General features: G+C 38.5%; 1 protein-coding gene across 2 annotated transcripts in view; it reads right to left on the minus strand.

Annotated features, from left to right (window-relative positions):
* Nucleotides 1–15,217, minus strand: part of LRBA (LPS responsive beige-like anchor protein) — a 1,331,662-nt gene that overhangs the window by 1,163,916 nt on the left and 152,529 nt on the right. For both annotated transcript variants that reach the window (XM_053703733.1, XM_053703731.1), the window contains exon 18: nt 13,418–13,525. In XM_053703733.1, the coding sequence (XP_053559708.1) occupies nt 13,418–13,525 (108 nt within the window). The remainder of the gene's footprint in view (nt 1–13,417; nt 13,526–15,217) is intronic.

The raw sequence follows: 15,217 nt of genomic DNA on the forward strand, positions 1-15,217 counted from the left end.
CTCCTCATTGTGCCATACTGTTTTGTGAATAAACAATGCTCATTGTGACATTGAAGGAGTGAAAATTTTTGCGATTTCTATAGTGCTCCTCAACTGATGAAGGTGGTACCAATGCAATGTGAGTGCAGTCTATAGCACCTAGAACATTGGGAATCCCTGCAAAATTATAAAAGCCAATTTTTATCCTGTGCCACTGTTCTGAATTCTTTGGAACACATATATATTTGTTTAAATGTTTTAAAATTGCCTTTAAAACAACAACCATATGCCTGGAAAATGAGGGCTGACTCATGCCTACAATTGGACTGGACACTGATTGAAAAGATCCTGTAGCTAAGAAATGTAGCACAGCCAATAATTTCACTATTCCAGGGATTGATCTTGTCCTTCTTGTGCTTGGCTCCAGGTCAAGTTGTATAAGTCCATATAAATCTAAAATAGTAGCTCTGTTGAGCCTGAACCGTTTCTTAACTTCAGAATCAGTTAAAGCATGCAGACCACAACGGGGTAGAAAAAGTCTTGGCGCCCGTGTGCGCCTTTGTAAAGGCACATCTCTGTCACAATCATCAGTGTCTTCCAAGCGCTGAGCAAGGGACAATTGCGCTAAAATAAGAAAGTATTCCATTTCGAGATAGGTGAAACAGTGGGCTATACTGAAGATTCGCCTATGTATATATGGCGCAAATACAAAGACGTAGTTCAGTGCGATACTACACCTCACAATTTGCGAGAAGTGATGTTGAATACCGGACGACTCGTATTTCAGACTCTTCACGTACAATTACGACTTGCTTCCTATTGTGTATTTGCACTATCGGGAGCGCGCCCGTGCGCCTAGCGAAGTTAGGCGAGGTGCTAACATGTTCCATACAGATTTGCGCAATTTTAGGCGCAGGTGACCATGATAAATTTGGGGATGTTTTAATGTGCGATATTTTGGGCGTAATTGTATGAGAAGTTGTTTGATAAATCTAGCCCTAAGTGTCTGAATACAGCTTACCCTTCCCTCATGGGAATATTGCCAGCCTTTTCTAGAATTAACAGTCTGTCTAGAAAAATATAGACTGAACATACCTCAATGCAGCTTAGCCTGCAAACCGTTCCCCCAACTGAAGTTTTCCAGTACTCTTCAACCCTTGTGAGAACAGCAGTCGATCTTAGTTACAAAGTTCTAAGATCATCATCCTCCTTGCAGAAATCTTAATTCCTTTTCTGCCAGAGAGTAAATAGTACACACCGGTAACATTTAAAATAACAAACTTTTGCTTGAGAAAATAAAAACTAACATTTTTGTCACCACACTCACTTTACCCTTCCTAGTTACTTAGAGTAGGCAAAGAGAATGACTGGGGGGTGGAGCTAAGGGAGGAGCTATATAGACAGCTCTGCTGTGGGTGCTCTCTTTGCCACTTCCTGTAGGGAAGGAGAATATCCCACAAGTATGGATGAATCCGTGGACTCGATACATCTTACAAGAGAAATAATTATTTCCATAACAACAATTTAAATAGTTTTATTTAACTAAACCACTAACATTATAGGTTTCACTATCATTTTTACTGCTTTCCCTTTTTTCTCCTCACATTTAGGTCCTTGTGCAGATCTATTCCACTACAACAAATCTTCTATTCATTGAGCTTCTTGAAACTTAGTAAGGGGTTGATTCTATGTACATAGAATTGCAGGGCAATGCGATTAAAGGGACAGTAAAGTCAAAATTAAATGTTTATGATTCGGAAAAAAGTTTTAATGTTAAGTATGGCGCTATCAAACTAATTGCACTTACAAGATGTCTGTAAAAATATTGCCTTTGATATATAATTTCTCCGGCTGCACCAAAGTCTTTGTCACCACTTCTGACGTTACTTAAACTCCTATTGTATCCCAGCATGTGTGTAGAGGATAGTGGCGCTGATGCAAATCACTCCCGGCGGCAGTCTATTTTAACAGCAATTAGTGCATGTAAAGATAAAAGTCTGTAATGCATGAGTCCAGGGTCTTGAGAAAGTCTGTACCAATCGGATGAAACGCGTAGACGGAGGACAAAGGACAGCATTACAGACTTTATCTTTACATGCACTAATTGCTGTTAAAATAGACTGCCGCCGGGAGTGATTTGCATCAGCGCCACTATCCTCTACACACACATGCTGGGATACAATAGGAGTTGAAGTAACGTCAGAAGTGGTGACAAAGACTTTGGTGCAGCCGGAGAAATTATATATCAAAGGCAATATTTTTACAGACATCTTTTAAGTGCAATTAGTTTGATAGCGCCATACTCAACATTAAAACTTTTACCTTGAGTTGCGGTTGCGCTCTGTGCGGTTTTTCTGTTTGCAGTATCGATTGGGCTGGGCGCTCTTTAGCGTCCAGTAACTAAGACAGCAGCACCGCACTCAAGAACAGAGAGAGGAGGAAGCCGGATCACATCAGAAAGAGCGTATAACGTGGATACTATTCTACCATACTCCTTGAGTCATTAAGGTAACATGAATTCATGTAACAAATAGATACACATACGTTTACAACAACAAGTGTATATGCAAGTGGGTGATACATACCAATATTTAATGTTACAATTGAAATTTTGTTTTCGGTTTGATTTTTAATTAATTTTTTCTGCCAAGTAGCTCATTCTGATCAGTTTATATGAAAGATTTTACACAAGTAATTTGTATTTATCAGATGTGCTGGGGGACTCAAGGAAATTAATTACAACTTATCTGAGCCCCAGCAGTTTTTAGTCAGTTAGCGCAGTGGTAGGGAGGGAAGTGTTGAATCATTCGGAAAAAACATGCAGTTTTAAACAACTTTTCAAAGTACTTCCATTATCTAAGCTATGCACTACTCAAAAAGCTAGCTGCTAGATGCAAATATGGGCTGTTTCAACATAGGATATCAAGAGAATGAAGCAAAATTGATAAGAAGTAAATATGAAAGTTGTTTAAAATTGTATGCTCTATCTGAATCATAACAAATTGTGGGTTTATGTCCTTTTATGGTATTTCTCAAATTTGTATCTTTAGATTCATTTGTCCTCAACAACAAAATTTATGCTTACCTGATAAATCTATTTCTTTCTTGACATGGTGAGTCCACGGATCATCTTCAATTACTGCTGGGAATATCACTCATGGCCAGCAGGAGGCGGCAAAGAGCACCAGAGCAAAGCTGTTTAGTATCACTTCTCTTCCCACAACCCCCAGTCATTCGACCAAAGGAAAAGAAGAGAAAGAAAATAACACAAGGTGCAGAGGTGCCTGAGGTCTATAGAACAAAAAACCTGTCTGAAAAACAGGGAGGGCCGTGGACTCACCGTGTCAAGAAAGAAAGAAATTGATCATGTAAGCATAAATTTTGTTTTCTCTCTGATGACACGGTGAGTCCACGGATCATCTTCAATTACTGTTGGGAATTAATACCCAAGCTAGAGGACACAGATGATACGGGAGGGACAAGACAGGTAACCTAAACAGAAGGCACCACTGCTTAAAAACCCTTTCTCCCAAAGGAAGCCCCAGCCAAGTCAAAAGTATCGAATTTAGAAAAAAAAAAAAAACTTCTACAGAGGCCTCTCTCTAGAAGGCCCAAGAAGAAGACACCGCCCTAGGGGAGGGGGCTGAAAATCTCTCAGGAGACTGCTGCCCAGCAGGCTCATAAACCCTACAATTAACACTTTTCAACCAGAGAAAAGAAAAGTTGTAGTAGCTTTCCGGTGTTTATGTTTATCAAGGAAAACGACAAACAATGCAGAAGACTGACAAAAGTCCTGAGATTGTAGAAACAATTTTAGGACCCGCATAACACCTAAGATGTGCAACAGACGTTCTTCATGAGAAGAAGTATTAGGACAGAGAGAAGGAACAACAATTTCCTGAGAAAATTTTTGTCCGAAAAAAACCATAGGAAGAAAACCAAACTTGGTTAACTGCCATATCTACCTAAAATACAATATAAGGAGAAACACACTGCCAGAGTCCGGTCTCTCAGAACAGAAGAAATATCAGAAAGACAAAATTTCCCAGATAACTTAATATCTCTGAAATGCATAGACTCAAACAGTGTCTGGAGAAAACTTTAAGAACAAAGTTAAGGCTCCAAGGAGGAGCAACCGAATTAAACACAGGCCTGATTTTAACCAGGACCTGATAAGGATTGTACATCCGGCCCATCCTCCAGACGTGTGAGCCGCAGAATGGACAGAACCGAAATCTGACCTTTGAGGGTTCTAACAGATAACCCCTTCTATAGGTCTACCTGGAGAGAAGATAAGATCCTTGGGATCCTAGAACAAATATCCAGAGATAAACTACGAGCCTGAATCATGGTCTCAATGACCGATTCGGAAAAAACCATGCTTAGCTAAGTTCAAGCGTAAAATCTCCAAGCCGCCAGCTTCAGAGAAACGAAATTTGGATGAAAATTCCACAGAGGTAGAGACGACATCTCTACTAGATCCAATTACCAGATCCTGCGAAGCCACGCAGGAGCTATTAGAAAACAAACTATGCACTCCCCTACTTGATCTGAACGAAGACTCATGAAAGGAGAACAAACCGAAGAAAACGGTAACTCAACCTGAAGTTCCAAAGAACTGCCAGAGCATCCATCAGAAAGGCATGAAGATCTCTTGACCTCGACCGAACTAGGGGACCTTGATGTTCTGACGAGATGCCATTATAACCTATTCTGGTAAGCCCCAATTGGTTGTAACCTGAAGAACACTTTCAGATGGAGGTCCCACTCCCCAAGATGGGAAGTCTGTCTGAACAGAACTCCGCTTAGTTGGCCACTCTAGAAAGGTGGATGGTCGATAGACAGAACTGTAAGCACCTGCCCACAGAAAAATCTGAAACACTTCCTACATGACTAAGGAAATGATGAATGCCCCATAGGCTATATTGTCAGACTAAGACCCAATAAACTGGGCTTAGACAACTGAAGTCCAACCATCAGCACTGTAAATCGCTCTCAAATCCAAAATGATAAAAGGGAGAGCAGATTTCTCACAGGACCAACGTCCCTGCCCTTCACGAGTCCCAGACTCCACCCCAGCCCAGAAGGCTGGCGTTCATGATCACAAACACCCAAGAAGGTCTCCAAAGCATGTGTTCTGAGACTTAAAATCCTGAAAACCTACCAAGGGAAGAGACTCTAGACGACTAATCCAGCCCTATTTTCTGAGACAATCTGAATAAACCCCCTTACACAGACTGAGCATGCACAACTGCAGAGCACCCAAACAAAATCGAACAAGGGATGATGCCCATAGAAGTACCATCAGACCAATTACCTCCATATACTGAACCGCTGTCGAACAGTAGACTGAAAAGAGAGGCAAGAGGAAGGATCTCGGCCTTTTCTGTCAGAAGGCCTTTCATCGATAGGGAAGCAATTATAGTCCCTACGCAGACTACCCTGCAGCTGAGACAAAGGACTTTTTTTCCAGCTCCACTACCAACAGTGGAACGGAGAAGACAACAAAAACCTCAGAATGAGAATTGCTTGAAGGAGGATGGCGCCTAAACCAATAGGTCATCCAAACCGCCACTCCCAGGACCTTTGAAAAAACTCTGGAACCAGTGGTAAATCCATTGTTGAATCACAATCCAAAAAGGTTGGCCAGAAAGGAAAAACTCAGGAATCTGAGAAGAAACCTTTGAAGAGAATCTGAGAGTACGTATCCTTTAGGTCTAAGGTCATTATAAACTGATCCTCTCACCAAAGAAGAATGGTAACAGCTTGCGAAGACACATTCAAGGTGCAAAAATAGCTTGCTAGGCAGCTAAGCTAACCATCAGGCTACTAAAGCTGAACGATCCTTCTTTGGAACCACAAACAGCATGGAAATTAAACTAAGCCCTGTTCCAAAACTGGAACTGGACAATCGCTACCAGGGAGGAAGATCCTGAGAACATCTCAAGAACGCCTCTATTCTTATCTGGCTACAGATAATCTTGAGAAGGTGAAACCTGCTCCTGGGAGGAAGGAGTTGAATTCCAATTCATAACCCTGGAATACTAAATCTACCGCCCATTAGGGATCAAGGACCCTTTTTAAAAGTCTAGGAGGAATCCTGCCTGACAGAGCCTAGGGGGAACTGAACCCATGGTTCTGTGTTTTACTGTTCTGTTTGCTGATGTGTTGAGCCACAGTCAGTTCTAGCTGTATCCAGGCAGGACAAAAACAGAGACATACTGCCCCCCATAGGATCCAATCCTGGTTGGGGGGTAAACACTACATGCTGAAAGAATTAGCTGTGGATTTCTTTAATTACTTCCCCTGACCCAATATTGACTGGGTATCCAGGAGGTCCTGAACTATTTCTGCTTGAAAGACCAAGGAGAAGAACTTCTTGAAGTTACGAAATTAGCAACAGAAATAAAAAAATTAAAAATTAGCCCAACAGCTTTTCTGTGGAATCAGACCAGACGTCACACCAAAGGATGCCGCACTTGTCCATAAAGGTATCCGACCTTAAAGGAGCATCTATTATAATCAGAATAATAGAGGCCCCTACTACTTTAAGTACCAAGTGCCATGATAATTAAAGGAGACAGTTTATTACAAAGAGGAGATGGGTAAAAAAGGATTCCTTGGCCTCTCCCATACCTAAGAAATTCCTCCTAACATAGTTGATAAAAGAAGAAATTTTTACAAATGAATCCTAGTATATATAAAAATTACTAGATTCTTGAGGATTGATGACAGGAGAGTCTAAGTTTACCAAGTAGCCAACCTTTCCTAAATAATACCCAAAAGGTGTACAGGCTTGAATCTGAAGAGAATTACTTCAGCACCAGATGAAGGAATTATACTGTCCGAATCGGAGATTTAACCTTCAGATGCTACCGACTATCCTCCTTATCAGACAATAAGGAAGGAAATATATATACAGGGAGTGCAGAATTATTAGGCAAGTTGTATTTTTGAGGATTAATTTTATTATTGAACAACCATGTTCTCAATGAACCCAAAAAACTCATTAATATCAAAGCTGAATAGTTTTGGAAGTAGTTTTTAGTTTGTTTTTAGTTATAGCTATTTTAGGGGGATATCTGTGTGTGCAGGTGACTATTACTGTGCATAATTATTAGGCAACTTAACAAAAAACAAATATATACCCATTTCAATTATTTATTTTTACCAGTGAAACCAATATAAAATCTCAACATTCACAAATATACATTTCTGACATTCAAAAACAAAACAAAAACAAATCAGTGACCAATATAGCCACCTTTCTTTGCAAGGACACTCAAAAGCCTGCCATCCATGGATTCTGTCAGTGTTTTGATCTGTTCACCATCAACATTGCATGCAGCAGCAACCACAGCCTCCCAGACACTGTTCAGAGAGGTGTACTGTTTTCCCTCCTTGTAAATCTCACATTTGATGATGGACCATAGGTTCTCAATGGGGTTCAGATCAGGTGAACAAGGAGGCCATGTCATTAGATTTTCTTCTTTTATACCCTTTCTTGCCAGCCACGCTGTGGAGTACTTGGACGTGTGTGATGGAGCATTGTCCTGCATGAAAATCATGTTTTTCTTGAAGGATGCAGACTTCTTCCTGTACCACTGCTTGAAGAAGGTGTCTTCCAGAAACTGGCAGTAGGACTGGGAGTTGAGCTTGACTCCATCCTCAACCCGAAAAGGCCCCACAAGCTCATCTTTGATGATACCAGCCCAAACCAGTACTCCACCTCCACCTTGCTGGCGTCTGAGTCGGACTGGAGCTCTCTGCCCTTTACCAATCCAGCCACGTGCCCATCCATCTGGCCCATCAAGACTCACTCTCATTTCATCAGTCCATAAAACCTTAGAAAAATCAGTCTTGAGATATTTCTTGGCCCAGTCTTGACGTTTCAGCTTGTGTGTCTTGTTCAGTGGTGGTCGTCTTTCAGCCTTCCTTACCTTGGCCATGTCTCTGAGTATTGCACACCTTGTGCTTTTGGGCACTCCAGTGATGTTGCAGCTCTGAAATATGGCCAAACTGGTGGCAAGTGGCATCTTGGCAGCTGCACGCTTGACTTTTCTCAGTTCATGGGCAGTTATTTTGCGCCTTAGTTTTTCCACACGCTTCTTGCGACCCTGTTGACTATTTTGAATGAAACGCTTGATTGTTCGATGATCACGCTTCAGAAGCTTTGCAATTTTAAGAGTGCTGCATCCCTCTGCAAGATATCTCACTATTTTTGACTTTTCTGAGCCTGTCAAGTCCTTCTTTTGACCCATTTTGCCAAAGGAAAGGAAGTTGCCTAATAATTATGCACACCTGATATAGGGTGTTGATGTCATTAGACCACACCCCTTCTCATTACAGAGATGCACATCACCTAATATGCTTAATTGGTAGTAGGCTTTCGAGCCTATACAGCTTGGAGTAAGACAACATGCATAAAGAGGATGATGTGGTCAAAATACTCATTTGCCTAATAATTCTGCACTCCCTGTAGTAGCAAGCGGAGCAGAACCCTTACATACGGATCAATTAAATTTCCTCTAGCGATTTCCCTTTAAAATAGGAAAAGCAGATAATGCCACAGATACCAGGAGACACCTGGGCAGACAATAATGCAACAAATAACTCCTCCAGGAGAATGAGAGGAACTGCAGGGCACTGCATGTGACATCATAAAAAATCACTTGGGACTTTTTATGATGTCACATGCAGAGGAGAAGCTGTGGCATTAGCCTAGACAGTATCATCTGTCTCTTTAAAATTATACAGACTTGCTGAAATTATAAATACGCATAGGAACAGAACTCTGTTCCATTTTTTAGCAAAAAGCTTTATAAAAATATGATAATATTTCCTTATGTGAACATAATTAAGATATATCTAAGCACGTCATGTAACATTAGCATAAAATTACAGTTGTGACCACATCAGAGCAAAGAAAAGGATTTCCATTCGTTCAAAGACAAATTCTTTTCTCTTGGAATCCCAGAAGGAATGGATATAATTAAAAGACATTTTCCATCATTTTATTTACACATGATTGTAATAAAAGAAAAACATGATAAGCGCAAGCCCTTTAAACCCCAACAGACTGTAACTTAACACAAGTGCCGATTGCATAATTACAGTCAAAAGCCTGATTTTTTAACACATGAAAAGAAATTGTCTCGACTTCTCACAACACTACCGTTATAGAAACGAGGCGGAGTCATCCGGACTGCAGTCCAAGATGGCACTTCTCCTCCCGAAAAGGAGGCAGGACCATGAAGACGGCAAGGAGATGAAACGCGCAAACATTGCGCTTCATTCTGCCGCACAAAGGCTACAGCCTAAGTATAGAACAGTAGTGCAGGGTACATACATAAAGGCATTGCACCACTTCCTAAAGAAACAGAATAGAATACCCAACTCAGAGAAATTGCTCCTCATAAAGCATTTACTCAGATATGCAAATCCTTAGAAATGGCGCCCTAAGCGCTTTTTTTCTCATGAGCTGACCAAATCTAGATTACAAGTGACAGTTTTAAAAATAAATTTAAGCCCCAAGATGGTTAACCCCCTCCTTATTATGAAGGAGATTAACCCCCAGTCTCCAAGACACAAGACTAAAGTGTCTGCATACTGCCCTAACTATCCCTCAGGATTTGTCCCACTAATAACAGAGGGACCTTAACCCCATCAGTGCCAGCCTTCTAGCCCCAGAAGAACAAAAGGCACTTACCTGCATTCTAGTCAGGCAGTCAGATTGCTCACAAAGTTTGAGAGGGTGCAGCTCCTCACATAGACCTGTGTAAATAGAAAGACAGAGTAAGCTTACTCAGGCTTTCTATACCAGGACAACAACATGTTAGGAAAAGCCCACTTTAAAAGTTCCTAACTGCTTTAAAGCCACCACAGCCGTGCTGAAGAGACTAAGGTGGAGTACAGCTATACCCAGATTGTGATGGAAGGCCAGAGCAATCTTGTCCAGACTTCAAAATAAAAAAGAATCTTAATCAGGACACCTCATTACTTCACCTCTTCCTTGTACGAGAGGCAAAGAGAATGACTGGGGGTTGTGGGAAAGGAAGTGATACTTAACAGCTTTGCTGTGGTGCTCTGCTGGCCAGGAGTGATATTCCCAACAGTAATTGAAGATGATCCATGTACTCACCGTGTCATCAGAAATAAATATATATATATATATATATATATTTATCTTTTATGTCTATACAGAAGTACATTATTAGATAAAAAAATAAGACTTAACACTTATGTCAGATTACAGCACCTTGAGCAACAAGTTAAGCAAAGATAACAGCTCACATTTCAAAAACTTCTGATTTCATATTTTAAAGTTATGTTAATTAAAAGGGACATAAAACACTAAATAAATGCTTGATATAATAATGCATTCAAAGAAAAGATATGGTCTGAAAATAACATGTAGTTTTTTTTTTTAATTTTATTAGCTGTTTAAATATTGACAAAATAAATGGAAGCTGCCATGTTGTAACTTAGGCTACTTTTTCTGCTTTGCCATTTATAAATAGGTCACTAGAGTGTGCAGCCAATGGCTGTGTGGAATACAACAGTTTTTTGCACTTCCACTTCTAACAGGAACTGAAAAGCTCACAATTTCAGACTGGAATTATAGGAAAAGGGGACAAAATAAATAATGAACGTATATTAGGGTATTTTATATATACAATTTATCATTTTATATTACTATCTCAAAGTGTTTAATGTTCCTTCAAATGTAGTAGAATTATATTCAACATGTGCATAATTAAAACACAGTGCAATAGCGCTTGCTCTGTATTTTAAATGAGCAATAGATTTTATTTTCTAGAAAATTTACAAAATTTACAATGTGACAGCAAACAGCAATGGGAAATGGAATTAAAGGGACAGTCTACACCAGAATTTTTATGGTTTAAAAATATAGATAATCCCTTTATTACTCATTCCCCAGTTTTGCATAACCAACACAGTTATATTAATACACTTTTTACCTCTGTGATTATCTTGTATCTAAACCTCTGCAGTCTGCCCCCCTTATATCAGTTCTTTTGACAGACTTGCATTTTAGCAAATCAGTTCTGACTCAGTTAACTCCACGGGAGTGAGCACAACGTTATCTATATGTCACACATGAACTAATGCCACCTAGCTGTGAAATACTTTCAAAATGCATTCAGATAAGAGGCGGCCTTCAAGGGCTTAGAAATTAGCCTATGAGCCTAGGTTTAGCTTTGAACTAAGTATACCAAGAGAACAAAGCAAATTTAATGATAAAAGTAAATTGGAAAGTTATTTAAAATTGCTTGCCTTATCTGAATCATTAAAGTTTAATTCTGACTAGACTGTCCCTTTAAAATGGAAAGTATCTTAAAATTGCATGCTCTATCAGAATCATTAAGCATTGGACTTTAGTGTCCCTTTACACAATAGGAAATTAAACAAAAAAAGTGAATCAGTACTTTTTTTTATAAATGTTTAAATATATTAGTTGCATAATAAAAACATAAGTTAAAACAAGTTAAACCAAAACTAACATACATGTTTGTGCAAAACTGAAAGTAATATCTGCGGCTCAGTAGCTGATAAAGACCATTCACACCGTATGTAAATATACAGTTTATTCAGCAGACATTTTTTAAAACAAAAGTTACCTTTTGCACAGTAAAGAAAGACTTTTAAGTCACTGTTAAAGGGACACTGAACCCAAATTTTGTCTTTGGTGATTCAGATAGAGCATGCAATTTTAAGCAACTCTCTAAGTTACTTCTATTATAAATTTGTCTTTGTTCTCTTGCTATCTTTATTTGAAAAAGAGGGCATCCAAGCTTTTTTTTTGGTTCACCAATCAGCAAGGACAACCCAGGTTATTCATCAAAAACGGGCCGGCATCAAAACTTAAATTCTTGCTTTTCAAATAAAGATAGCAAGAGAATGAAGAAAATTTGATAGTAGAGGGAAATTAGAAAGTTGCTTAAAATGTCATGCTCTATCTGAAACAGGAAAGAAAAAAATGTCATCTTCCAACAAGTCTCACGCTCACATCTGACTGTAGATTTCTGGGTCTACATCCCAATCGAGATGTACCTTATAGCAGCATAGTAGCTACATTGTAACTGATCACAGGTCTACACAAAATTAAACCTCACAACAATGTAGTGGCAGCTGTGACTGTGTAGCAACAACTATTTATCTATGAGAGTTACTAAAGCATCTTCTACCCAGCTGTCACTTACCACTGTATCTCTGTGCCTATTTAAAACAAGTTCACATATAGAGAGACAACTAGTCAGACTATTTTAAAGGGACATGAGCCCCACATTTTTTTCATGATTCGGAGAGAACATGCAAATTTTAACAACTCTCCCATCTACTTCTATAACCAAATTTGCTTTATTCTCTTGGTATCCTTTGTTGAAAATACATTGGTAGGCTCAGAAACAGCAATTCATTACTGGGAGACAGCTGCTGATTGGTGGTTGCAAATATATGCCTCTATTCATTGGTTTACACAATGCTGCTCCTACTATAAAGGATGCCAAGAGAAATAAACAAATTTGATAATATAATTGAACCCATGAAAAAAACTTGGGTTCCATGTATGACGGTTTAAAGAGCGTTATGATAAAGGAAAATGCAACATAAAACAATGGTAAACATACATTAATATATACATGTTGAACAGTACACACATATATACATGTTGAATGTACACACATTTAATCAACGGATATATGTTAAATGGCATGATGATATGTAGACAAGTGCAGCTAACGAAACTGCCAAATGCACAGTCTGATAACATGTAACCAATTGTTAGCTAATGTGCATGTGAAATGTCAGTGAGGAGACAGGTTGTTGTGTGTGCACATCTATATCTTGTAAAATAGTTATCTCTCAGAAATAAAACCTTGTGTTATATCAGGCCAAATTTTACTCAACATTTAACCTATACCTGCAAAACTGTGCATGTCAAAAAAGAACATTTCAGGGCCTTAAGAACTATACACACCCTGACTGATTGTCAAAGTGGATCACAAAGTACATCTATCCCAGTTGTCATATGTGACTTACAGCTGATGGGAAGACAACGTATACAAATAAAGGCCACAAATGTTGTGTAAACCATAAACAAAGAAAAAAAAACTGTCCACATGTAATAAATGAAATGACATTGTGTGTACTTATCTATATACTCTTCAATACCTTCACAGATTATCTTTGTAAATGTTTGAAATATATTACACTAATGTTGTAAATCTGTAATTAAGCAAATGTACCATTAAATAATGATGCTTAGACCAGTATTATAATTGATAAAACATTAAACATAAAAAATAATAATAAGCAGACAGAATTAATGAATTTTGAAAAAGGAAAAAAGGGTACATTTTTTTGAGGGGGGGGGAAGCACACACTAATCATAGCAAAGTATTGTTCTTTAACTCACAACATCTCTGAAGACCACTGCTCTTAGGCGATTTATATCCATGTCTTGCAGAAGCCTATCAAGATCTCGAACTGGTACTATGCCTCCCGTCACAATATCAAGAGGGCTCTGGGGGGGGGGGGGGGGAGAATAGAAAATTAACAAATTAAAAATCTGACTTTAAATGTATATGAGAATTTTTCTTCAGAGCAAGAGTTAATTGATCTCTAATTATACACAATACACGTGGCTGCTTTTATTGCCTTCATAAGTATTTTATTAGCTTCATAAGTCTCCTACCTGCATCAATTTTCAACAAAATACATGAGAATTAAAGGGATACTGATCCCAAAAAAATATTTTGTGATTCAGATAGAGCATGCGATTTTAAGCAACTTTCTAATTTACTCCTATTATCAATTTTTCTTCATTCTCTTACTATCTTTATATGAAAAAGGCATCTAAGCTTTTTTTCTTGGTTCAGACTCTGGACAGCAGTTTTTGATTGGTGGATGAATTTATCCACCAATCAGCAAGGACAACCTAGGTTGTTCACCAAAAATGGGCCGGCATCTAAACTTACATTCTTGCATTTCAAATAAAGATACCAAGAGAATAAAGAACATTTGATAATAGAAGTAAATTAGAAAGTTGCTTAAAATGTCATGCTCTATCTGAATCACAAAAGAAAAAAATTGGGTTCAGTGCCCCTTTAAAGGAAAAAGGAAAACTACCATAAAAGATGCCATCAGGACACCTGACAACGCCGTTTATAAATGGTTCAAGCTCCACTGGTGGGTATTATAACCATGAAATAGTTATACTGACATTCTGTCATGACGGCACATGATATTAATGTAATTAAACATACATGCCTATCACAAAGAAACAAAGGGGCATTTCAGACAAAATTGGAATCCACATGGATGCATTTAAATTTTGAATAGAAGCATTATTGTAACATACATGTATTCGCAAAAATGCATCTAATAAAAGCTACAGCTGTTACAAACGTATTTAAGTATGCACCGTGCACCAGCATGTTAAACACAGCACTTGCTCAGAGAGCCTAAGGTGTTTGTATCATCTGTTAATTACTCAATTTGTTAATTGCTGACATGATATAAGCCCCACTGGCACTCTGAGCAGCAGTAGTATTTAAAATGCTGGTGTACTGAGAATGTCTAGCAATGCTTCACATGCACATGAAAAACAAAAACAGTGATAACTTTTACTAGAAGCATTTTTGCCAATACATGTATATTGTAAATATATTATTTCTATAAAATGTAATTCATCTATGTAAATTCAAATTTTGGCTGGAATGTGTATATGCCTCTTATCAATGGCTAACCTGATGTGTTCAGCCAACTCATTAAAGCATTGCTATTCGTTCAAAAAAAGGATGCCAAAAGAATGAAGCAAATGAATAGCTTAACCACTACATGCCGTCAGCACTGGGTTATTTTTGTTTCTTTTAAATATAATTATCTTTATTGAGTTTCATTAAAGCATACAACAACATCGTGTAATGAACAGCCCCAAGGCAGAACACTGTGTGATCTGCGTTCTTATCGCAGAAACTGAAGGGTCTCTGGCAATTAAAACATTTTTTTGCCTGTACTTTTAATTTCTGCCTGCGGGTGTCACTGTTCCGTTCTCTCTCAATGGAAATATTTGCTACGCTTCTCTCTTCAATTTTCTCTTTTTTTTTGTTCTTTAATAAGTGTGTGTGTGTGTGTATATTAGGGTTGCCACCTCAGCCATGTTTTTTTGGATACTTATGAGTTACACATGCTGCAGGGTGGAACATGTATTGTG

Source organism: Bombina bombina, chromosome 2 (assembly GCF_027579735.1).
Source record: "Bombina bombina isolate aBomBom1 chromosome 2, aBomBom1.pri, whole genome shotgun sequence".
In the NCBI taxonomy this organism is placed as follows: Eukaryota; Metazoa; Chordata; class Amphibia; order Anura; family Bombinatoridae; genus Bombina; species Bombina bombina.